At 39.5% G+C, this 26,924-nt stretch overlaps 1 protein-coding gene across 1 annotated transcript in view; it reads left to right on the top strand.

The window, feature by feature from the left end:
• LOC109914867 (sodium-coupled monocarboxylate transporter 1-like) overlaps positions 1–26,813 on the top strand; it is a 30,497-nt gene extending 3,684 nt beyond the window's left edge. The window contains exons 2-15 of the mRNA XM_048607931.1: positions 793–858; positions 2,309–2,360; positions 2,460–2,527; positions 4,708–4,862; positions 4,949–5,089; positions 9,835–9,964; positions 11,003–11,091; positions 11,338–11,450; positions 15,106–15,173; positions 19,408–19,494; positions 22,927–23,129; positions 24,618–24,721; positions 26,342–26,424; positions 26,748–26,813. Coding sequence (XP_048463888.1) covers positions 793–858; positions 2,309–2,360; positions 2,460–2,527; positions 4,708–4,862; positions 4,949–5,089; positions 9,835–9,964; positions 11,003–11,091; positions 11,338–11,450; positions 15,106–15,173; positions 19,408–19,494; positions 22,927–23,129; positions 24,618–24,721; positions 26,342–26,424; positions 26,748–26,813 — 1,425 coding nt within the window. The remainder of the gene's footprint in view (positions 1–792; positions 859–2,308; positions 2,361–2,459; positions 2,528–4,707; positions 4,863–4,948; positions 5,090–9,834; positions 9,965–11,002; positions 11,092–11,337; positions 11,451–15,105; positions 15,174–19,407; positions 19,495–22,926; positions 23,130–24,617; positions 24,722–26,341; positions 26,425–26,747) is intronic.
• The last annotated feature ends 111 nt before the right edge of the window (positions 26,814–26,924 follow it).

Genomic DNA, 26,924 nt, shown 5'->3' with positions numbered 1-26,924 from the left:
ATGGTGGAAGCAGACACAATAGCAGCAATCGAGAAGCACCTGGACAAATACATAAATACAAAGGGAATAGAGGGATATGTATCCTGTAACTGAAAACAGTTTTAGTATGGAAGAGCAAAATGTGTTGGTGCAGGCTTGGAGAGCTAAAGAGCCTGTTCCTATGCTGTCTTGTTCTTCGTAATTTGTACCTGCAACTCCACTTTAGTTTATTTTAGTTGACTTATTTAGTTTAGCTATTTTTTAGTTTATTGCCTGTTAGCAACAGGTGCAAGTCACAATGGCTAGATCAAAGAATCTCTACAGCGTTGAAGCAGGCCATTCAGCCCATCAAGTCCACATCGACCCTCCGAAGAGCATCTCACCCAGACCCACACCGTGTACTCTATAACCCTGCATTTACCATGGCTAATCCACCTTGCCTGCACGTCCCTGGACACTAGTAGGGACATAATAACAAAGAATATCAGGAGCCTGAGATGGTACATCTGACCCATTTGGGAACTAGATCAACATTAAATCTTTCAGAACCATTATCTATACAACGTGGCCCACAAGGAAACCTCTTAAGAAATAATTTCAAGGTCACTTACTATGGCCATTAATGCCCAGAGTCAAGCAATGATATGAGCTTTGATATGAGAATCATGCTAGCCTTAGGGCAGTGGAACATAATAATGCTATGTAAGTTTGGCATGCTGCTCCTCTGGGGTAGGTGGCCTTCTGTTGGTGGGGAGGGGCAGTGTTTGAAATGAGATTTACACCAAGACCTCACCCCTGGCTGTCTGATTTCAGTACCTGGAGCTGCGGTTTAACAGATGGATCCGTCTATGTGGAACAATATTGTTTATGACTCAAACAGTAAGTACACAGTTAAAATGTATCGCTTCTAATATCCAGTTTATTTTTACAATCATATTATATTATCACCATAAAAATAATGAAGAAACATTTGTCCTGAGTGACAGATCACACAGTAAACGATCAGTAACATTAATATATAATTAAATCACCTTCACTGGCAGTGGGCCATTACCGTAATGACAAACTGTCTTTCCAGTTTTTATGGCTTCTATTGGCTTTTAAAGCTTCTATTGGCTATGAATTATTTTTCAATGTGAGTCCCTCTTTCTGACCTTTGCGTTGCACTGTTCTTCAATGAAAGGGTTTGTTATGTGGCTTATCCAGTCCCATTCTGTATCCAGCTACTAGCAGATGTAATTTGATGCCTTGAGGGTATTCCCCTCAATGATTCTTGATTCCATCTTAGAATCATAGAATCCTTCAACATATAAGGAAACCATTTGGTCCATTGTGTTCATGTCTTTTGAATGAGATCTCTCATTAGTCCCACTCTAAACTTTGTGTATCACAAGCCAGACAGGCTGAATGCTCTCTTTCTGTGCTGTGACCATTCAATAATTCCCAGTAAAATGTTGCATTTCATGTTTATGTTCAGTTCATGTTTTGGAACTCTTTGCTTCTCAATGATTGCCAGGCCATCCTCTTGTTGGAAGTTGCTAACACCAACATGTCCTACTCGTCTGTGACGCTGCACATTACCCCAGCAATGCTTATCATCGTATCATCTCTTCGAATCAAAACAAATTGCATTTCACATATCTTGAAGCAGCTTCCTTTATTTGCATCTTATCAATGCACTGAATTTTGTAAGTTGTCATATGTTTCGCGGCTGTTGCATTTGTTAAGCAAGATTCTGCAACCGTGAACACGGTGGAATAAGATTAAACTTTGCTGAATATGTTTTATGTTAAACAAAAAGAGAAATTGTTGGAAAAGCTCAGCAGGTCTGGCAGCATGTGTGGAGAGAAATCAGAGTTAAAGTTTTGGGTCAAGTGACGCTTCCTGTTCTGAGGAAGGGACACTTGACCAAAAACGTTACCTCTGATTTCTCTCCACACATGCTGCCAGACCTGCTGAGCTTTTCCAGCAATTTCTGTTTTTGTTTCTGATTTACAGCATCTGCAGTTCTCACGGTTTTTATTCCTGTTTTATGTTAATGTTGCATGTGGCAAATCAGCTCCCAAACCTTTCCCAAATCAATGTAATTAAAATTTCGAAATGTGTCTCATAGCAGGCCTGAGAATGCTTCTCTCTCTCTCTCTCACACATACACATTTTCTATCTCTCATTCTGTCCTCTCTTTCTGACACTCTCCATTTCTTTTCATTTCACTCTTTCTCTTATTCTTGATCTCCTCCCTTTTCACTATTTTAAAAAATGACATTATTTTCTGAAATCAATACTTAATTGGTCCTTAGTTGTCTGAGTTATGTATCATTTATTTCAGATTTTATACACAGGGATTGTTATTTATGCTCCAGCATTGGCATTAAATCAAGGTCAGTATTACTTTTCTGCCTCATCATTCGTCAGTTCAGCAATAATAACAAAGACTTTCTGTCCTGACGATTCAGACATATTTATTTCCTTGCTTTTAGTGACAAATTTCAACCTCTGGGGTTCTATTATTTCGACCGGAGTAGTCTGCACTTTCTACTGCACCCTGGTAAGTTAAGATAATTGAGCCAGTGAAACTATTAGTGAAAGAGCATACATTTGAGGTTAATCGCAAAAGGAGTTGAAGGGACTATTAAAGAAAACATGTCTTTACGTAGAATAGGTTTGGATGTGGAATCCACAGGCATAAACCTTTGAAGAAGCAGAGTCTATCAATTGGTTTTAAAGCAATCTGGATGGAGGCTTGGGAAAGAGGATTATGGAAGGGTCTGGGAATGAGCAGCAAATTGGTATTCAGCTGTTTCTAGAGGAAAAAACAGTGGAGGCAAAAAGACTGATTTAGTCCTCACTATCAACTATCAGCACAGCCTGGTTGATAAGACCATAAGATGAAGGAACAGAATTGGCCATTCAACCTAGTGAGTCTGCTCCATCATTCAATGAAATCATGACTGATCTGATTGTCCTCAACCGTACTTTCCTTCCTTTCCCCTACAACCTTTAATTTTTTTTTGATTAAAAATCTGTCCATTTCTCAAAGCATTTTCCAGCGAATGAAATATTTTTAAATCACAGTTGCAAACAGACTCCAGTAATTGCGTTGAGATAATGACTTTTTAAAATCAATTCATGGGATGTGGGCATTGCTGGCTGCACCAACATTTATTGCCCATCCCTAGTTGCCCTAGAGAGGTTGCCTTCTTGAACCACTGCAGTCCACGTGCTTTAGGTAGACTCACAACTCTCATCCAGGACTCTTACCCAGCGACAGTGAAGGGATGGTGATATATTTCCAAGTCAAGGTGATGAGTGACTTGGGGGATCTTGCAGATGATGGTGTTGCCATGTACCTGCTGCTCTTGTCCTCTAGATGGTAGTGGCCATCTGTTTGGAAGGCCCTGCCATAAGTAGATAGGAACAGGAGTAGGCCATTCAGCCCTAAGAGCCTGTTCCAACATTTAATACAATCACGGCTGATCCAGACACTTCAAAGCCTTTTATCCACAATATCACCATAACCCATCACGCCGTTGATAATCAAAATTTTATCAACTTCGACATTAAACATACTCAAAGGCTGAGCTTCCACAGTCCTCTGGGGTAAAGTCACAACACCTTGAGTAAAAAGCTTTCTCCTTATCTTGGATCTAAATAACATCTCCCTTATTTTTAAATTATGCCCCTGGTTTTAGACTCCCCAACTAGGGTAAAGGAAATAACTATATGTACCCCATCAATCCTATTAAATATTCAGTTAGTTTGAATGAGATCATCTCTCATTCTTTGAGACTCTAGAGAATAAAGGCCCAGTCTTCCCAACTTGTCTTCATTGGACAGTTCTGTCATCCTGGAAAAAAAAAAATTTAATGAACCTTTTTCAGAGACCAAAACTGCACATAGCACTCCAGGCGTGGTGCAATCAAGCTCCCTATGCAACTGAAGAAAATCTTCATTACTCTTATACTGTCCAAGCGGCCTTAGTGAAGTTCTGCTGTGCATCTTGTAGATGATAAAACCGCTGCTCCGAGGAGTCAGCAGTAGTAAGAATGAATATTTGTGGATGCAGTGTTAATCTAGTGGGATGCTTTGTCCTGGATGGCATTCAGTCTTCCTGAATGTAACTGGAACTGCAATCATCCGGCCAAGTGGGGAATATTCCATCTTACACTAATCTTGTGCCTAGTAGATGGTGAACAGGCTTTGGGGAAATTGAGGTGAATTACTTGCTGCAAAATTCCTAGCCTTTGACCTGTTGATGTCCCCACAATATTTCTGTGAGTAGTCTAATTCAGTTTCTAGTCAATGGTAATTTCCAAGATGTTGATAATAGACGATTCAGTGATGATAATACATTGAATGTCAAGGGGCAATAGATAATTTCTCTGTTGTTGGTGATGACAAATTCCCTGCACTTCCATGGTGTGAATAAAGGATAGATATTGGCCAGGACACCTTCCTTGCTGTTCTTGTGCAGTGGGATCTTTTCTAATTGAATGAGAGGTGAAGGCAGGACCTTTCTTTAACATATCAGCTAAAACAAAAGCACCTCTAACAGTACAGCAGTGTCTCAGTTATAAGTCAGCTGGCAATTAAATTAAATAACACACTTAAATTCCTGCAGCGAGACTTGAACCAGTAAGCTTCTGACTTCTAGACAAGTGATTACCCACCGAGCCAAGGCAGTCACTTAATACTTAGAGTTGAAACTCTTCCTTCTCTTTGCTTTAGGGAGGTCTCAAAGCTGTTGTGTGGACAGATGTGTTTCAGATCGTCATCATGATAATTGGGCTTGTGGCAATCATTGTTCAAGCAATAATACTGAAAGGGAGCATCAGTAATGTACTGAATACTGCTGATCACGGGGGCAGACTAAACTTCTGGAAGTAAGTTTTACAAGGGTATGTACTTTTAAGTGATGGGATCTATTAACAATGTGCTTTATAATTTGATGTCCAACTTCTGTGTTCAGTTTCGACCCCAACCCGTTCCACCGACATACCTTTTGGACGATTGTAATAGGAGGGACCTTCACATGGACAGGGATCTACGGAGTGAATCAGGCCCAGGTTCAGAGATACATCTCTTGTAAGACAAGAACTCAAGCCAAAGCGTGAGTATCAGTTTATAATCTTAATCCTGCAATTAGCAGAAATCCAGCAAAGGTTCAATTTTTAAATTCCCTCCCTTGTTTTCAAATCCCTCTCACTGCCACTCCAACGTCTGGCAGCCAAACAGACCAATGAGATATCTGCACAATCTTCTGAGCATCCACAACTTTAATTGCTGCACAATTGAAGCCAATTCATTCCTTAGGCCCTAAACTCTGAAATTCCTGTGTAACTCTCTCTATCTCTCCCTTCCTTTATGTCTTATCACTTCGATCAATCATCTGGTCAACTGTCTGAATATGTTATGCAGCTCAGCTTCAAAATTTGTCTCAGTGCCCTTCAGTGTATCACCTTCAGAAGATATTTTTATTATATTAAAAGTGCTATATATAGGTGCTATAGTGATGTTTTGTTATTGAAATTGTGCTAATAAATAATTTCTCAGTTGATTGCATAAGATGTTGGGAGGAACAGGAACTTGAAATCTAAGCAGTGGTATTCATTCCTACATTAGCAGGTTAGGATTTTATATTATTAGACATTGTCCACGTCACAAAGTTTCAACCTGCGGAGGAGAAAGGATCTCTTATGAGAAGATTTGTACTGGATTCTAAACATTACGTCTGTTTCTCTCTGCACTGAACCTAACAGACCGGCTGAGTTTCTCCAACATTCTCTGTGTTTGTTTCAGATTCCAGCATCCATGGTATTTTGCTTTTATTAGCAAAAAGGATGGTCAATGAACAATGGCAGACAGTTAAAAGCAGTTCAACGCTCACAGCAAAAATATATCCCAGTGAAGGAGAAGAGTTCAAGGTCCATCGTTATCCTAGAAAAGTTAAGGACAGTAATTGAAAGAAAAACCTACTATGTGGCAAAGATTAATGGTAAATCAGAGGACTGACCCATAAAAAAAATCAACAATTAAAAACAATGGAGTGAATAAACTATGAAGGTGAAGTAACATAAAAACAGATATAAGAACTTCTTTAAATATATGAAAAGAAAGAGAGAAGCAACAGTGAACATACGTCCTTTTGAGAACTAGGCTGGGTAAATAATGATGGGGAACCAGGAAATAGCAGAAGAGTTAAACAAATCCTTCGCGCCGGTCTTCACATTAGAGGATACTAATAGCACTCCAAAAGTACTGAACAATCTGGGGGTAAAGACAAAGGGAGGAAATAAATACCACAACTATCACTAGAGAAAAAATTCTAGGGAAACTAATGGAGCTCAAGACCTATATGCCCGCTGGACCTGATGGGATGTATCCTAGCATTCTAAAAGAAGTAGCTATGGAGATAGTGGATGCACTGATAATCTTCTAAGAATCCCTTGATGTGAAAAGTCCTAGAGGATTAGAAAACTGCCATTATAACTCTCTTATTCAAAAATGGAGGGAAATGAAAAGAGTTTAGGCCAGTTATCTTAACATCTGTAATTGGGAAAATGTTAGAGTCTACTATAAAGTAAGAACAGAGCATTTAGAAATACTTTATAATATAATCAAGCAGAGTCAGCATGACTTCATGAAGGTGAAATCATGCCTGACAAATTTATCACAGCTCTTTGAGGAAGTAACAAGCAGAGTAGATAAAAGAGAACCAATAGCTGTGATATATTTGGATTTCTAAAAGGCATTCAATAAGGTACGACACAGAAGAGTAGTTAATAAGTCAAGAGCTCGTGCTGTTGGAGCTAGTATTTTAGCCAGATTAACAGATGATGCTAGAAATAGGTGGGAAGGCAAATAGTGAGGATGACACAAGTAGTCTGCATAAGGATATAGAAAGGTTAAGTGAATGCGAAAAGAAGCCTTGAGAGATAGAATATAATGTGGGGACATATGAAATAATGCAGTTTGGTAGGAAGAATGGAAGAGTTGAATATTATTTAAATAGAGAAAAATTGCAGAAAGCTGCCACACAGAGGGTTTTGGGATCCTTGTGCATGAATCACAAAAAGCTACCATCCAAGTTCACTGAGTAATAGGGAAGGCAAATGGAATGATAGCCTTTATTTCAAAAGGAATGAAGTATAAAAATAGGGAGGCCTAGCTAAACTATGCAAGGCACTAATCCGACCACAGCTGGAAATACTGTGAACAGTTTTAGGCCCCTTATCGAAGGAAAGGTATTGGAGGCAGTTGAGAGAAAGTTCACGGCTGATCCTGGATGTGGAGAGATTTTTGTGTGAAGAAAAGTTGAGTGATTAGGTTTGTACTCATTGGAGTTTAGAGGAATGAGAGGAGACCATAAAATTCTTTGTGGACTTGACAGGTTAAATGCATAGAGGTTGGTTTTCCTTATCAGATAGTCTAGATTAAGAGTAGGGAGTTGATTATTCAAAATGGAGATGAGTAGGAATGAGTCGGAGGGTCATAAATCTGCTGAATTCTTTACCATGGAGAGCTGTTAAGGCTATGTTGTGAAATACATTCAAGGCTGAGGTAGACAGGTTTCTGATCATCAAGGAAATCAAGGTTTATGAGGATAAAGTGAGGAAATGGAGTTGAGGATTATTAAATCCTCCATAATTATTGAGTGGGCTTGCTAGGCTGAATGGTCCATTTCTGCTCCCACATCTTATGGTATTATGGCATTACCTGGCTAATCTGTTTCATATGAGTGGGTGTCTAGCCATAGTTTACAAAGTGCTGCAGGCACCACTCTCTAATAGAGAGAGTGTGATATAAGGCATATGATTTATATCTATTTTGATGTCATTTATTCTTAAATTTGGATTTTTGAATTTGAACTGCTGCGTATGGGGTATTTTGTGTGTCTGAAATGATTTAATGATTAGCTTGTAAATATTTCTGTAACCATGGTCATTTCTCTTAAAACTGTTTGAGAGAGATAGCCTCCAAGAACAAATGGGTTTATGTTTTATTGGGAGAGCTAATGAGCAAAGAAAGTACATAAGATAGTATATCAGGCTTTCTGGTGGCATATTCTGGATTGTTTTAAATCTTAGTGGGGAATACTTATAGGTTGGAGATAAAATTTTCAGATTTAGTTTCTGTTCGGGCAATTCCACATGGTTCTTAGTTGAAGCTAAAAGTGTTAAACAGTTGCTTCTAAGAAAGGGCAAAGATAGCTTATCATTGTTTAAAAAATGGATTACCTCAGAGTAAGAAGTTTAGTAATAGCTCAGATGAGAAGTGTTTAGTTAAACGCTCTGAAGGGGTATTTGAACCTGAGAAAGTTTAAGCTCAGTTATGTGAAGGTTGCAGGAAGAAGTGATAGATTCACAAAATGGGGAGTGGGAGCCAGAGTTAAATTAGGCCCTATAGGAGTGATAAAGAAAGGTATTCTGTTCGGTGTGAGTAATGTAAAGGGCTTTTGGGGATTAATTGGGTTAAATATATTTACCATCTGTTTCAGAATCTTCAAATGTGTACTGTATGTAAATAGTTTAATTTATTTTATTCTATCTCTCTTTCTTTTGCATAGTCACCTTCAGATTCTGTAAAAACCAAATTTGCAACATTGCATGCTAATGTTTCAGTGAAATATTACCTTGTTAAAATTGCACATAACAAAAAAAAAAAAATCGAGCTAGGTTTCAGCCTGGGATCTGACTTGTCCCATAATAACATCAGGTGGGATCATAACAAGGGTCACACAGTCTGATGGGCACCACTTTACATCAAGCTTTGTGTAGGCAAAGCAGCAAAACTACCATAGCTGATTGAAACTACACCTATGGGTTCTGCAGTGCACTCTAGCCAATTAAACTAACCAATATGCATAAAAACCAAAAGAACTGCGGATGCTGTAAGGATGCTGTTGTAAACCAGTTCTGAGGAAGGGTCACCGGACCCGAAACGTTAACTCTGTTTTCTCATCCACAGATGCTGCCAGACCTGCTGAGCTTTTCCAGCAACTTTGTTTTTGTAACCAATGTGCATCCTTTTTCTTCTCAAAACTCCAAACTATTTGTGATTTTAACCTTCTTTTAGTGGCCTAGTGATAATGTTGCTGGTAATCCAGAGGCCCAGGCTATTGCTCTGGGGAGAATGATTCAAATGGCAAATTGGAATTTAAATTCAATGTCTTAATCTGGAATTGAATAATGACCAAGAAACTACCTTTGATTGTTGTTTAAAATAATACAACTATTTTCCGATTGTCCTTTAAGGAAAGGAATCTATTGAGCTTATCTTGTCTGGTCTACACATGCTTTCAGTCATGTAGTTCACTGTTACCTGCCCTCTGAAGTGGCTGAACAAGGCACTAAACTTAAGGGCAATCAGGAATGGGCAACAAATGCTGGCCTTGCCATAGATGCACAAATCAATTAAAAGTATTTTTAAAAACCCTTTTATCTCAGATTCTGTCTTACAGGGAGGACACATTTGTTCTCTTAGGTGGATGCAGGGGATCCCGTGTCACAGGAGTAGGCCATTCGACCCTTCACGCCTGCCCCACTGTTCTAGATCATGGGGGTTCATCCCCTCAAACCCACTTCCCTGCACTATCTCCATATCCCTTAATATTGTTAGTTTCCAGAAACCCATCAAGGTCTGTCTTGAATTTGTTCGATGCTCAGAGCTTCCACAGTCTCTGGAATAGAGAATTCGAAAGACTGACCACCCACTAAGTGAAGAAATTCCTCCCCATTTCTGTTACTTCAAACCATTCACCAGCTCCTATTTTAGCCAATTATGGTGAGCGAATTTCAAAAAAAAATTGGATCTTTCTGCCTATTGTATTTAAAATAACATTTTGCTCTGTTTCAGTGCACTCTACCTGAACCTGGTTGGACTGTGGATTATCCTTGCGTGCACAGTCCTGTCAGGATTGGCAATGTACTCTCTCTATCACGATTGTGATCCATGGACATCTGGGAAGGTGAAAGCTCCAGATCAGGTGCACAACTTACTGGCTGTTCTTTATTTAAGTGTGTGAGGGACAATACACAAAACTGCAGCACCCAGCAGGATAACATTTACACTTCTAAGTAAGAAAGTCGACATTCCATACCCTACTGATGTTTCAGGGAGCTAGTTCCACATTGTCCATAGATACTGGTTTTTAGATACAAAGTTAAACCAATGCCCCTCTGCTCTTACATTTGAACGTAAAAGATTCTCTTTCAAGCAAAGCAGGGTTCGGTATTGCCCTGATATTCTGACATATTTATCCTTTGACCAATATCATGAATACAGGTCATTCTGTCATTTATACCAATGGCTCTCATTAGTCAAGATTTCCATTATTTTTGTGTCACTTGAATGCCAGGATTGTCCAAGTGAAAGATAAATAGATATTTTATATCAGCAGTTCCTGATCATTTCTCTTTGTGAGAGCTTGCTATGTGCAAATAGGCTGCCGCATTTGCGACACTACAAAAATGACTACATTTCATTACATCACACTTCATTGGCTGCAGCTGCTGGAAATCTGAAAAAGAAAGAGAAAATGCTGGAGAAATTCAGTGGGTCTGGTGGCATCTGTAGAGAGAGAAACAGAGTTAATTGTTTGAGTCCAATATGACTTCTTCAGAGCAAAAGAAGACACTTCTGAAGAAGAGTCCTAACGGATTTGAAATGTTAACTCTGTTTCTCTGTCCTCAGATGCTGCCTAACCTGTTGAGTTTCTCCACCATTTTCTCTTTTTATCAATGTGGTTCAATATGGTTGATTGAGGAATAAATATTGACCGAGGAGATAAGAGGGAACGCTATCGGTCTTCTTCAAAATAATAGCTACGGGAGCTTTTACATGCTCCCGAGAACAGGCGGGGTCCTGTTTTTTGGAAGTTGTTTTTACGTGCAGCATTTTGTTCAGAGCTCAATAGTTTCTGCAGAATATTGCCTCCATAGGTACTTGTATGCTAGCTATATTCTACACTTGTATAGTTACCTGAATAATCAGTATGTGCCCATTTCTTGATTGTGTTATTTAGTTAATGCCCTACATGGTGCTGGACATTCTGGGAGGCTACCCAGGGCTGCCAGGTCTCTTTGTGGCATGTGCATATAGTGGGACATTAAGGTATGTTAGGACAGTAGAACAGAGCATCTGACACCAAATCAAATTAAATCAAACTATCAAATTAGATGATTTTGAACTGGTGCTGGAAAACTAATTTGAACCCAAATTAAACTCTTGGTTTGTGTTGACTGATATGTTATTTTACTTTATACTTAGCATAATGTGCTAATAAAAAAACCTTGCTTAGTGAAGGACTGACAGTGAAAACCTTATAACAATGGTGCCTTTTAACTTCTCCCATTGCAGCACAGTGTCATCCAGCATTAATGCACTTGCTGCTGTGACAGTAGAAGATCTCATCAAGCCTTATTTCACAACTCTTTCTGAGAAAAAGCTCGCTTGGATTTCTGGGGCTATGAGTGAGTGGACTGTCTTCTTCATTTGGTAACTTGCCATTCTGTTGTGCAAGAACTCAGTGCTTTGGCTCAGTCACACTGAATTTGATTGAGGCCTAGGTATATGGAATTTATGAAGTTCAAAAGAAGAGATGACCTAATCAGGAGAAGAAAACATTCTTGAGGGAAGTCAATGCTGAGAAAATGTTTTCCCCAGCTAAGAGAATCTGGAACAGGTGGATGCAGTTTCAGGATAAGGAGTTGGCCATTTGGCATTGAGATGAGGAGCAAATTCTTCACACAAAATATTATGGACCTTTGGAATTCTCACCCAGAGCTGTAGATGATCAGTTGTTGAGTATATTCAAGACTGAGGTCGATAGAGTTTTGGAGATTAAGAATTAAGGGATTCAGGGAGAGAACAACAATGTGACATTGATGTAGGTGATCTACCAGAATCTTATTGAATGGTGGACAGGTTTGAGGGGCCAATGGATAACTATTGTTCCTTATGTTCTTAAAAAAATGTTACTGAGAAAGAGTTATACTTCCTGCAAAATTGTGGTGTGAATTTATATGTCTTACCCACAGAAAATGCATGGATCAATGTTTAAATCATGTCTCCTCTGACAAGCAGTGGTGGAATCAAACTGCCTGCTGACCACAACTGGTTTTATTTGTGGATTAAACACAATGACAGAAAACAATTACATTCATAATGTAACAAACAAAAACAGAAATTGCTGGCAAAACTCGGCAGGTCTGGTAGCATTTGTGGAGAAAAAACAGAGTTAACATTTTGTGTCCAGTAATTCTTCAGAATATTCATAATGTGTTGATCAGGAGTATAATTCTTATATATTAATATCATTTATTTCAGAAATTGAATTTTGAACTGGTGGCATGTAAGTTTAGCCCTGTATATATGAGAGGGCTTAAAAATTAACTTGCCGGTCTTTCTGGAGCCATGATTTTAAACCAAATGTGTCAAGAGAGCAGATGACTGGGCCCACCTTGAATGATCAAGTGAGTTTCTTTGAGTTGTGAGAGTTTTACAATCAGGGAGAGGAAAAATTGAAAGGTATTAGCTTGTTTTTGGTATAAGAGAATGAAGAAAAAGCCTAAAAATTGGAAGGCTTTTGTTTTGGTTTGCAGAAGACAGAAGACTAGAGTCTAATATAACAATGGTTTCTCATGGAGAAAGGAGTTAGATCAGAGTAATGAGGAAACAGACAAACTCAGTTTAAGTTTAAAAATTCCAGACCAGAAGTGTGTGGTTAGAACCTTTCAGGGATAACTTGAAGGTAGAAAAGTTTGAGATCAGTAGTGTGAATAATCAAGCAAAAGGCTATCAAACTCTCAAGATGAAAGAAACATTTAAGGCAAACTTACAGATGATTGAGAAGGGAATTCTGGTATTTAAGAACTGTAAAGTGACGGTTTTAGGATAGATGATAATCTCTTGTGTCATGTGTTTTGAAATCTTTCAAATTGTATTATATGTAAATAGCTTGGTTTGTTCTATTTTACCCTCACTTTTGTATATTAAACCTTGGCTTTGTTCTTAAAGCCAAACCTACAGCATTTTGTTCTGAGTTCTGAGGAAGGGTCACTGGACCCGAAACGTTAACTCTGCTTTTTCCTTCACAGATGCTGCCAGACTTGCTGAGCTTTTCCAGCAACTTTGTTTTTGTACCGCATTTTGTGCTTACGTTTCAATGGAAGACCACCATGTTAAATGAAAACAAAATCTACTAAGCCAGAATGCAGTAAAAACATCATAACACAAGAAAAGTCTCTCTATCTCTTTTTCTTCCAAAAGTTCTGGAGTCACTCTGAGACATCCTTTGCCTTGGCCTTGGCACCAGGGAGGCAACATCCTGGTGTGCAGCCACAGCATACAATTGAATCCCTATAACTATTCCCACATGTTTTACTCCTCCCCTGTGCAGCAGACCCAACCATCATGCAATGAATTTGGCTGTTGCTGCTCTCCCTTGAGAGGCCATTCCCAACAACAGTATCCACAGCGAGATATCTGTTTTACTGGGAATAGCCACAGGAGACTGCCTGCCTAATCCTCTCGCTGTGCCTGGTGGTCACCCATTACCTTCCTGCCTGTGGAGTCTTAGCCTCTGATGTGACCAACTCTCTACACATGCTATCCACAATACTACCTGCCTCACAAATGCTTCCAAACCTCTGCTCCAGCTCTGAAACCCGGGCTTCCAGGAACTTCAGCTGGAGACACTTCCTGTACATAAGCTGTCCCTGGGTACTAAAAATGTTCCCAACTTCCCATGTAAAACAGGAAGAGCAAACCGTGGCTTTGAGCTCTCTTGCCATGACTTGTTCCTTTAAACTAAACTATTTGGAAGATGCTTAAATATTATGAATTACTCTAGGGCCCTATTTCCTGGTCATCATTAGTACAGAATATAGTCCTTTCAACGATAAACCACAAAAAAAACAAAAAGCAAAAATCACCTGTGCCCCACTGTACCAAATTCTCACTGTGCCTCAAATTCCCAGAAATACACGCTCATTCTGATTATGTCTCACTCAGGATATATCCTGTAGTGATTGGAACCAAGTGGATCATGTTGACTACGAGATCCTTGATTGGCCCAGGTTAACAACCCCAATCAGGAAAGCCTTGGCTGACCATTATAACCAGGGAATTTAGAATCTCCTCAGTTCAGGGGACTAACTCTGAGCTGGCTGGCCACAGTCAGTGTACTATGCACAAGTAAATAAAGGGTGACTTGGTGATGGGATACCGGCCCCAGTGTAGTTATTTCATATCCTCTCCCAACCTCTTGTGAGAAGCATAGTACTCAGCTTCAGAATATTAGCAGGAAGCAGCGGTTAAATTCATGAGACAAGTGGTTCAGAACCCCTGTTCTTGATACTTAAGTTCCAATCTCAACATGACAGATGGTGAACTTTGTATTAATTTTTTTAAATTTTGCTTAACAGAGACCATGTAACCACTGTTGATTTTTGTAAAGATCCATCTGGCTTACTAATGCCCTTTAGAGAAGGAAATCTGCCATCTGACCCGGTCTTCCCACATGTGATACCAGACCCACAGCCATGTGGTCAACTGTTAATTGCTGTCAGATCGATTAGGGATAAGCATTAAATGCTCGTCTAGCCAGTGACACCCAAATCTCAAAAGTGAATAAAAAGAAACACAAGAACCATCACTGATGCCCAAACTGTTCGGTCTTGATACTCCCTTGCTTTACATTTTATGCTCATCAGGACAAACACAAGAATGCCAAATTTCAAATGATCGTAACGATTTATGCCACAGGAGGAAAGAATGCTAATTGATTGATTGATTGCCAAGGCAACTTTGATTGGCCAAGGCAATGCGATGGAAATAGCAACCCATTTCTATACCTTCAGCTGTCTGGAATTCCTTTCCTGAACTTTCCCAGCTCTTTATTTCTCTCCCCTCATTTATGATGTGTCTAAAAAGCTACTTCTTTTACCAGGAATTTGGTCATTTGTCCCAATCCCACTTTATATAGCTTCTTCGAACACACTCTTGTGAAACACCTTCGGATGTTTACTTGGTCAAGGGCACTATATCAATGCAAGTTGTTTTTATGCTTGGTTAGAGTTCTAATTCACGGTCAAACTCATTGTTCTGTTCTCAACTTGTTTTTAGGTCTGTTATTTGGTGCAGTATGTATTGGGATGGCTGGTTTGGCCTCACTGATGGGAAGCCTTTTACAGGTATTAAATTGCTTGCAAGTATTTAAGTAGTTGTTGGAGCTAAATTTCTTTCAGAAATCTTTTTCTCTGTCCCTGAGAGGGAACTTTCTCCATTCTCCAGGGCAAAAACCTGTCTCAGTCACTATCTGTCAACACATTAGGTGATCATTCATCTCATAGCTTTTTGTGCAGGCCTTATAGTACACAAATTAGTTGCTGCATTTCTCATATTGCAACAATACTTAACCAAAAAATTCTTCAACAATATAGATGGAAGTATCGTTATTACAGAGACCTGCTGTGACAAAATACAAGAAGACATCAATGAACTAATAGAATGGGAGTATTATTGTCAAATTAACTTAAATACTGATAAGTTTGAGGTGATACATGCAGGAAGAATAAGATGTGCAAATATTCCTTGAAAGTAAGCGACAAAAGAGGGTACAGGAGCAGAGGGAATGAGGGTTACTGATACACAGATCACTAAAAATGGAAATACAAGTTACCAAGGCTGTAAAATGCTACAAAGCACTGGCATCTATCTTGTTATAACAGTGATGAAAGGGTCTGGGTACCTTCAGTAGAGTTCTGCCACCAATCCTTCCTCCAGTGCTTGTCTTGGTGCTTTCTAGTAGTTAGGGGTGGAGGATGAGCTACAAATAAGTCTCAGCAGCAGAGGCTATTACATTAGGTAAGTTTTCCCACCCCAATCAACCTGTTCAGAGATCTTATTATACACCTCTAGAGCAGGTGAGGCTTGAACCCAGGTCTCCTGGCTTAGAGGTATGGACACTATCACAGCAACACAAAAGCCCCAAGATATTGTCTATTGCATTTTAGTAACTATATACAGGTTGCATTAATTCTTTGGTGTATTAACTATTACTCATGATAAGTAGCTAAGACAATAAGTTTCCATGAGGAAACTGGACTAGACTTTACCTGCCTAAAGTCAAACTGCTCTGAACTGACCAATGCTCCATCCAGCTGTGTTATATATTGGAGTGGGTAGAGCTTCTACTTGGCCCAGTGGTTAACCCTTTTATAGCTGTTAACTTATGCAACACATTTCTAGAAGGTTAGAATTGAAAAGTGTGGTGATAATGTTAAATTTATACATAACAGACCATAGTTGCAATGACACATAGACTTATATAAATTAACTGTGGATGATTTTAATCAAATTGGAAAGGGTAGCTATGACAATGAATTCACAGAGTATACAAGGGGTAATTTTCTTGAATAATGTGTCATGGAGCCAACTAAGGAGCAGGCTATCTTGGATCTGTTAATGGGTAATGAGGCAGCTTTAATACTGACCTCTGAGTGAAAGATCCCCTAGAAATCAATGATCATAACATGATAGAATCTAATATTCAGTTCGAGAGTGAGGAAGTTGGGTCAGAAACAATTGTTTAAATAAAGGGAATTACAATGAAATGAGGATAGAATTAGCTAAAGTGAACTGGGTTGATAGTTTAGTAGAAATGACAGTAAGCAAGCAGGAGTAGACATTAAAGGAGGTAATTCATGACTCCCAGCAAAAATGCATGCCAGCAAGGAGGGCAAATTCTAAGAGAAGAATAATCCAACCATGGCTCACCAAGGAAGTTAAGGAGAGTGATAACTTGAAAGAAAAAGCATACAAGGAGCCCAAAGTCATATTGTATGGAAGACTGGGATGCATTCAGAATCCAGTAAAGGGAGGACTTAAAAGATAGTAATGACAGAGAAAATAAATTATGAGAGCAAAGTAGCAAGGAATATAAAACTGACAATAAGAGCTTCTTTAAATATATAAAAAAACGGTGAAAATGAACATGGGCCCATTAGAAAATGAATCTGGGAGATGGTTTTGGGGTACACGGGAATATCAGAGAGGTAAACAGATATTTTGCATCAGTTTTCATGGAGGAAGATACTTCAAACATTCCATTAATACTAAAAAATTTGGGGAAGGAATTAAGTACCATCACCATCACTAAAGACGTTCTATCAGACAAACTAATGGGGACGAAGGCAGATATGTCACCTGGCCCTGATGGCTTACCTCCCAGAAGAGATAGCTACAGAGATAGTGGATGCATTGGTTGTAATTTTTCAAACACCATTGGATTCTGGAGAACTACCAGAGGATTGGAAAACTGTTAATGTGACACCCCTATTTAAAAAGGGAGGGAGGCAAAAAGCAGGTAATTATAGGCCAATTAGCCTAACATCTGTTGTTTGAAAAGTATTGGAATCAATTATTAAGAAAGTAATAGCAGAACATTTAGAAAATCATAATCTAATCAAACAGAGGCAGCATGGTTTCATGAAAGGGAAATTGTGCCTGACTAATTTCTTAGAGATTTTCAAAGAATTCTCAACCCAGGTAGATAGAGGGGAATCAGAAGATGTGTTGTATTTTGATTTCCAGCAGGTATTTAACAAGGTACCTCACAAAAGTTAAGTCATAAGAGCCCATGGTGATGGAAGTAATATATTGGCATGGATGGGCAATTGGCTAATGGGCAGCACTCAGCAAGTGGGGATAAGGGGATCTTTTTCAGGTTGGTGACTCCTGACCGATGGGTTTCCAGAGGGATCACTGCTGTGACCACAACTGTTTATAATATTAATGACTTGGAAGGAAGTAGGTGAACATACTGTAGTCAAATTTGCAGATGACACAAAAATAGGTAAAAAGGTGAGCTCTGAGAGAAATGCAAACAGTTTACAGAGATATATCAAGAGGTAAAGTAAGTGGGAATATGGAGTATAATGTGGGAAAATATGAAGTTCATTTTGGAAAGGAGAACAAAAGCTAGCACGGGTGCAGCAGGTAATCAGGAAAGTTAATGGAATGTTGGTCCATATTTCCACTTGAAATAGGGAAGTCTTACTGCAGCTACACAAGGTGCAGGTGAGACCACATCCAGAGTACAATGAGCAGTTTTAGTTCTTTTATTTAAGGAAAGATATCATTTTATTGGAGGCAGTTCAGAGAACATTCATGAGGATGATCCCTGATATGGAGGGATTGTCTTATGTGCAAAGGCTAAATCGGTTGGGACTTTACTCACCGGATTTGAGAAGAATAAGAGGTTATCTCAATTAACCATTTAAGGGGCTTGGGAGACTGTAGGACTTAGTGTCAAAAATAAAGGAGGTGCTAATTTAAGACTGAGATGAGGAGGATTTTTTTTCTCTCAGAGTTCTCTCTGAGAGTTGATGGAACTCCTTGCCATGGAGAGTGGTGTGGGCACAGCCCTTGTGTATACTTAAGGCTGAGATAGGTAGATTCTTGATCAGTAGGGGAATCAAAGGCAATGGGGAAAATGCAGGAAAGTGGACGTGAGGAACGTTGGATCAACCATAATCCTATTGAATGGCAGAACAGGCTGGAGGGGCTGAATGGCCTATTCCTGTCCCTATTTATTATGGTCTTAGAGACATTTACAGCACAAAAGAAGGCCATTCAGCTAATGACCAGCATGCTGGTCCACAAAGATCTGACCACAGTAATCCTATTTCTACCATTTGGCCCATAGCCCTGGAGGCTATTGGAAGGCAACCGAATATCTAAATACTGCGGAAAATCAATTAAGAGTTTCTGATTCAAACACCCTTTCAGGCAATGTGTTCCAGACTCCCACCACCATCTGAGTGAAAATAATTCTCCTCAACTCATCTCTGAGCCTTCTACCTTCTGACTTTAAATTTATTCCCCCAGTTATTGGCCCTCTACTAATGGAAAAAGTGTCTTCCTAGCTCACCATCTACTTCTATGAGGAAGGGTCACCGGACCCGAAACGTTAACTCTGATTTTTTTCTTCACAGATGCTGCCAGACCTGCTGAGCTTTTCCAGCGACTTCTGTTTTTGTTCCTGATTTACAGCATCCGCAGTTCTTTCGGTTTTCACTATTTTGATTTATTTTACTCCACAAAAATAAACGTACCTGGACAATTTAGCTTGGCTCTGCATTGTGCCAGACTCTGTTTTGCCAATTGCACACTAATTCATTCCATAAGAGACACTTGACCCAGAATTGGCCAGAGATGTCCGACCAGAAATCTAGCAAAATCCTAAGTCCTACATGACCTTGGCCCCAATCTGTTTTAGGAGAGCGCATCTGTACTTGGCTGTAAAGCAGGAGTGGGATGGCCTGATGATGGGAAAGGCTCCTCTGAGATGCAAGTCTCATTGATTTTCTCAACAGAATACTTGCTTGTAGGTACTTCATCTCCACTGTGTCCTTACTTTTATAGGCAGCTCTCAGTATTTTTGGAATCATTGGAGGACCGATCTTGGGACTGTTCACTTTAGGCATTCTGTTTCCCTGGGCCAATTGCATTGTGAGTATGACTTGCTCTTGGATAAAAGACACAGGATACAGCTCTAAAATGTGGCAATTCTTTCTTAGCTGTGATTGTGTGCAGTCTCTCAATTAATAATGAACTCAACTTTTAAAATCAAATCTATGCCCCTTTAGAAATTCCAATCCCATCCCATATTTGACTTGCAGCCGAGCAAATCCTTTTCCTATTGATTCTCAGGAATTAGATGTCTCTGACAAGGCATTTATGGGCCACCTCCTGGATGCCCTGAATCTTAATGCTACTCATACAGCTGAGGATTTTGCTGGTACACTTTTGGAGACGGTAAGAGTAAGATTCAATGTTAGTGCTGTGGCACTGGAATCCAGACCATGCCAGGCCAGATACGAATGACCCAATTCCTTCTGCTCATTTTAAAACAATCCAGCACCTTCAAGGTCACTTCTTATTTCATCTAACACCAGTTTTTTTTTTTTTTTTTTTTCATTTCTAGGTATTAAACTAAATTCAATTCTCAAAATGCCAAACAAGCAAACAAATTAAATTCAGATTCTCTGGACTATTAATTGCATAAAAATTCTCTACACAAGCTTAATTTCATTTATCAAAGATGGGTGTACTGTGTAGAAAATGGACATCGATCACCTTCAGTAAATTATCAAATTTGGTTCGGAGTGACATAAAACCATATAAAAAACAGAGGAGCAGAAGTAGGCCATTCGGCCCATTGTGTCTGTTTGGTCACTTAACAAAACAATGGGTCATCTAATAATTCTCAATTCCACTTTCCTGCCTTATCCCCAAGGATAAGAGGAATTTCTTCTGTCAGGGATGGTGAATCTGTAGAACTCTTTACCGCAAAGGGTTATTGATGCTGGGTTGTTAATTATAGTCCAGGCTGAGAAAGATTTTTAATCAGTAAGGGAATCAAGGAGATTCAAGGGGATATCCTCTTCATCTCTGTCATAAATGGGCAACCCCTTACTCTAAGGATATGCCCTGTGATCGTTGACTGTTCAACAAGGGAGGCAGCCTCTCTATGTCTACCCTGCTAAACCTAAGAATCTTATAAGAATACATAAAAGATAACCGATTTTGTGACACTGCTTGTGAACATAGAAAAACAGAAACACAGAAATTGGGAGCAAGAGTAGGCCTTTCAGCCTGCTCTGTCATTCAATATGATCATAGTTGATTCTCTATCTCAAAGCCATATTCCTGCTTTCTCCCCATACCTCTTGATGTCCTTAAAATCTAAAAATTGATGTCTCTCTTTCTTGAATATATTCAGTAACTCGGCTTCCACAGCCTTCTATGGTAAAGAATTCCACAGGTTCACATCCCTTTGAGTGAAGAGATTATTTCCTCATCTCAGTCCTAAATGGTGTACTCTGTATCCTGAGAATATGACCCAATACCAGACTCCCCAACCAGTGAAAACATCCAACCTGCATCTAGTCTGTTCAGCATATGTTTTTTGTATGTTTCAATCAGATCCTAGCTCATCCTGCTAAACTCTAGTGAATACAGACACAGTCAAATCAATGGGTCTTCATATGACAGCGCTATCATGTCCAGTATCAGCCTAGTTACCCTTCACTGCACTCCCTCTATGAGGAATATATCCTTTCTTAGGCAGGGAGACCAATATGGTGTGCAATACCCCAGGTGTGGTCTCACCAAGATCCTGCATAACTGCAGTAAGACATTCGTACTTCTGAACTCAAATCCTCTTGTAATGAAGGCCACTAAACCATTTGCCTAGCTGATTGCTCGCTGCATCTGCCTGTCTACTTTCGTAGACAGATCTACGTGGACACCCAGATCCCTTTGTGCAACCACACTTTGCAATATTTAAATAATGTTCTTCCTTTCTCTTTTTCATACTGGTGTATAACATCTCATTTAGGTATGTTGTACTACATCTGCCGTGTGTTTGCCCACTCACTCAATTTTTCAAAATCACTTTGAAGACTCCTTGCATCCTCCTCACAACTCATTCTATCCAGTTTTGTATTGTCTGCAAAATTGGAAATGTTGTGTTTGGTTACTTCATCTGGGTCATTTACATATATTGTGAATAGCTGGGATCCAAACACTGGTCTTTAAGGTACTCCATTAGTCACTACCTGCCACTCAGAAAAAGACTCACTTACATCTAATCTGTTTCCTGCCAACCAATTCTCAATCCATCACAATATATTGCCCCCATCCATTTGTTTTAACTTTGCCCACTAACCACTTATGAGAGACCTTATCAAAAGTCTTCTGAAAGTCAGAATACATTACATCCTCTGGTTCTCCCTCCTCTATTCCATGAGTTCCATCCTCAAAAAACTCCAACAGATTTGTTGAGCGTGATTTGCCTTTCATAAACCCATGTTGGCTTTGTCCAATCCTATTAATGCTCTCTAAATGTTCTGCTATGTCTTTGAGTCTTTTGAGTATTAAGGGATATTGAAAAAAAAATTGTGGGTAAAAAGACTTAACTTGCAGATCAACTGTGAACTAACTGATGGAAAAACAGGCTCAAATACCTTTCTCCTGTAGCCATTGCTCTTAATCTACAGTGTTGCAACCTTATTTTGATTTGCGTTTCCGTCCCAATGGCTGTAGGACAGGGCTAAGCATTCAAAATTGATAGACATTCCCTATAAAGCAATGGGGCAGAAGTCAGAATGTATGAAATAAAAGTTTACAGTCAGAAATAAATCAAACTTTCCAAGGACAATACGAATTTTCAAGTCCAATAATGCAAGAATTAGGGAGCAGGCTCAGTTGGTAACACTTTGGTTCTGAACCACAAGGTCCCATTCTAGGGCTTTGTCTACATGTAATCCAGAGCTGATACTTCAGTGCGGTACTGATGGGGCACCGTGTTGTTGGAGGTTCCATCTTTTAGATGAGACCTTAAATCAACCACCATTGGCACAATTTTACAAAAGAGCATTGGAGTTTTCTCCAGTATCCGGCCAATAACTATTCCTCAATCCACCTTACAAAAACATGACCTGATCACAACAAGACAGTCATCGGGATGAGAGGCTTCAATGATGAGGATAGATTGGAGAAGTTGGAACTGATTTCTTTGGGAAGGAGAAGGCTCAGAGGAGATTTGAAAGAAGTTTTAAATTGTCAATGAAAGGCGTAGGCAGAGTTCATTAAAAAGAAGTGCTGGCAGACTACAGGTGCATCATGGAACAGGAGTAGATGGCTCATTGAGTCACTTCTACCATTCATTATGATTGTGGCTGATCTTGGGCCTCAATTTCACTTCCCTGTCCACCCCTCAATTCACTAAGTGACCAAAACACTGTCCATGCCAGCCTTACGTGTATTCAGCAATTCGCCTTTATAATCCTCAAGCCTCACAATTAATAAAGTTCTGTACTAACTTTCATCTTAATAAGTTCATTTGATCTGAGCTGTCGCCTTTCTGGTATACCACAGGGTGGAATTGTAGGACTCCTCACTGGGTTTGTGTTTGCTTTATGGATTGGAATTGGAGCTCTGATCCAGCCACCACCCTCTGAGGTAACAGTACCTCTGAACCTCAGCATTGCTGGATGTAATGTCAGCCAGTCAAGGAACGAGACATCATGGGCAACCACCATCCTTCTCACAACTCTAACCAACACGTCCAGCAAAGGCAGGTCTGTAAAAACTATGGACGGAAACTCAAAGATGAGGTGAAGCCAGTTAGTTCACTGGAAATATATCTAAACTCTTGTCGACTAAATGGATGTCATTGTGGCATTAAGATGGGAGCCACCTGTACAAATGTTAAACCTCTATACCTATCCATTCCAGGATATCTCAAATTGCTGATGCTTGGTGTGCTAATTTAGGAATTATTCCACTGATAAGACTGATATGTCCCCAATCCTCTAATAGGACAACACTGAAAACTAATGGGGATAAAAATAAAACATTTCTATCAATGATGGTCATCTCTTAGAATAGTTGCATCCACTGCTGTGCTCTGCAATACATAATTTAGCAAAAAGGTTCAATTGAGGTCTTTGACCCCTTTTTTACATTTGTTTTACATATGTCTAAATGCTTATTTACTCTCATGCTATTCCTCTGATACTATTGATCTGATCCAGTGAAGAGTGTAAGGAGCTCCTTCAAATCAGAGGGTGCATTAGAACATAGAACATAGAACATAGAACATTACAGCGCAGTACAGGCCCTTTGGCCCTCGATGTTGCGCCAACCTGTGAAACCAATCTGAAGCCCATCTAACCTACACTATTCTATTATCATCCATATGTTTATCCAAAGACCATTTAAATGCCCTTAAAGTTGGCGAGTCCCCACTGTTGCAGGCAGGGCATTCCACACCCTTACTACACCGAGTAAAGAACCTACCTCTGACATCTGTCCTATGTCTATCACCCCTCAATTTAAAGCTATGTCCCCTCGTGCTAGCCATCACCATCAATTTAAGAATGTTTTGCATTATTCTTTAATGGGACGTAGATGTCACTGGCAAAGGTCTGCATTGGTTGCCTTTTCCCAATTGCTCCTTGACCTGAGTGGCTTGTTCTGTCATTTCTGGGGGCGGTTAAAAGTCAACTGCATTCCTGTGGACCTGGAGTCACGTGTAGTCCAGACCACATAAGGAGGGCAGATTTCCATCCCATAGATGGGAAGCGGCGCATTCTCAAAGTTCATACCATTCCCCAGATGTTCTGTGTAAATTATATTGATTTGATGCTCATGAATCTTTTTGTTTTGATGTATTTTTTCTGATCCCAATACTGTTGCTAGCGTGGAACAGAGAGGGGTAAGAGGGATGTTCTCAACTACCCCCACCCCCACCATCAGCAATGTTTAAAACAAGAAGGGATCCCAAGGGTTAAGAGATCCCATGTTGGAACTTTCATACCCATTGAGTTTGCGAATATTCACAGTAACACCCACTGTAGTTATGACATCACCTGGAAGCAGGTTTCTCACCTGCCAATTGATGTTAATTGTAAAGCTCTAAGGAGGGGGAAAGGCTTAGAGAAGTTTTTAAAATAGGAAGCACATATTTGGCTAAAAACCCATTCATGTTTGCAAGCCACACTGCTCAATAAGAGCTGTGTTGATGATGAAGTTACGTTTTAATGAGGATTGTTTTCATTCCACAGAGCTGAAGCAGTGAAATCCTTGTATTCCTTATCCTACTTGTATTTAAGCACCTTTGCAATTTTAATCGTTATAATCGTTGGTCTCATCGTCAGCTTACTAACAGGTATATACATAATGTTTGACTTTTCCATAGACTCTTACAGCACAGAAAGAGACCATTAAGCTCATTGTACTGTTTTATTCAGCTTTCCAATTCATCTCTCTCCCTTGCTGTTCCTCATGGACCTTCTAATCTTTCAGCTTCAACTCTTTATCAGTTACGTTTCAGATTGAAACACTATGACTGGTTGAATCTGTGTTCCAGGTCATAACTCACTGCGTTAAGTAAATGTTTTTATTTACTCCAGCTTGGGACATCAAGAACACGGGGTCTCAGTCTTGGAATAAGGCATCAGGCATTTAGGACTGACAAAGAGAAATGTCTTCAGTCAAATTGATTGTGAATCTTTAGAATTCTCTACGCTGGAGAATTGTGTTTGCTCAAGTCAGTATCCAAAAATCAATTGGCTCTAAGTAAGTGAAGGGATGTGAAGACAGTACAGAAAAGTGAAGTTACATTAAGTCAGCCACGATCATTGAATGTCAAGCAGGGCTGAAGGGCTCAATGGTTTATACTCCAGCTCCTGTTTCTAAAGTTCTCATGTAATATTGTCTCTGGTTTTTTTGCCAAACACTTCAAGTTCACATCGCCTGGTTTCCGATCTTACCACCACTTGAAACAATTCTCTCTCATTAATTCTATCAAAATAATCCATTCTTGATTTTGAGTATCTCTTCTTATCCTTCTGTGCTCTAAGGAGAACAAGTCTAGCTTCTCCACAGGACTAATGTCCCTCAGACCTTGCAGCTGCAACTAGGCACCTGTGAGAATTTTCATCTATGCAGAGAGATTTCAGATGAATATGCACTTCCAACCACTTAATTCTTTTTAAAAGGGGTCTCCTCAGAATATCACTTTATTACTAATATCCAATTGAAAAGGTAGGGTTTAGGTTAGCTGCTTACCTAAAAGACAGCACATGAAAGAACAGTCTTTTCATATTATGCTGAGAGCCCACTTGAGCTTATATTCAGAAGTATGAACCTACGACATTTGTAAGTCTCAAGAGAAAATTATGAAAATGAGGTAAGCTGGGTGTTTAGACAAAGAATCCCAGTTGTCTGAGCGGTTGAATACTGCTGCGATCTGCTGCTTTATCCATGATGTCCAGAAGGAGTTTCTTCATTTGACCTGTCCTATTAAACTCCACTTTGAAACATTCTGTCCATAAGACCATAATTGCTAACAGGAGATTACAGTAGCTGATGGGTAGGGCTCCCAAGTTTCTGGTCATTAGAAACACATCAACATTAGTTTCCACGGTAGTTAGTTCACGATAAAACCAACTAAAGTGTTATATTTTCCTAGCAGTCCTGGCTTTATCAATTCAGAATTAAAGCTTAAGAGAGTCCTACTCAAAACTCAAAGTCCCCTATGGCTCCAAGTTAATTTTTGACAGATGAAGTACACTTTGGGATGTTTCACTAAATAAATGGTGCTATGTAAATACTAAATTGTGTTGATGATCAAATACAAAATCAAGTGCAATTCTGAAACACACACAGTCCCACATTGTATACATAACAATAAGTTGATCACTGTGCTTAAGTATGTATGTCTTTCATTTATGAAAGTAGATTTTTTTTGTGCGATATTTCATTGCATTCATAAATATTTTGGTAGGAGGGAGAAAATCTCAAGTTGACACGGACTTACTGCTGAACTGGACAGATCTGATGTGCTACTGTCCCATGTCTTCCAGTGGTGTAAGTAACACTCATTCATGGAGTTTCCCTAGATGTGTATTTAATATGATGTCCTGTGCAACATACCTACTCCTGCACATTTCTATGTCAGTCTTGCATTGCATTGGCTTCAAGTTTACATTTGGAAAACTATACCAAAATCACAACCAAGCAGGCAGGGGCAAATTACTGCAGATGCTGGAATCTGTAATGAAAATAAACTGTAGATTACAGCGGGTCAGGCAGCGTCCATGGAGAGAAAGCAAGCTAACGTTGCGAGTCTAGATGACGACTCGCCTGACCTGCTGTGATCTCCAGTAATTTTTGTTTTCACAACTGAGCAGGGTAACTGTAGACCAATCAAATATAAGGAATATGTTGACTTTTGTTTACATAAAAGTACAGAATGAAGACAGTGGGAAGAAAAGCACTCTTTTGAGATAACAAGGTGTAGAGCTGGATGAACACAGCAGGCCAAGCAGCATCAGAGGAGCAGGAAAGCTGACGTTTTGGGCCTAGCC

Source organism: Rhincodon typus, chromosome 18, assembly GCF_021869965.1.
Source record: "Rhincodon typus isolate 14 chromosome 18, sRhiTyp1.1, whole genome shotgun sequence".
Lineage (NCBI taxonomy): Eukaryota > Metazoa > Chordata > Chondrichthyes > Orectolobiformes > Rhincodontidae > Rhincodon > Rhincodon typus.
Note: the sequence above shows the minus strand (reverse complement) of the source record. Positions and strands in the feature narration are given on the sequence as shown.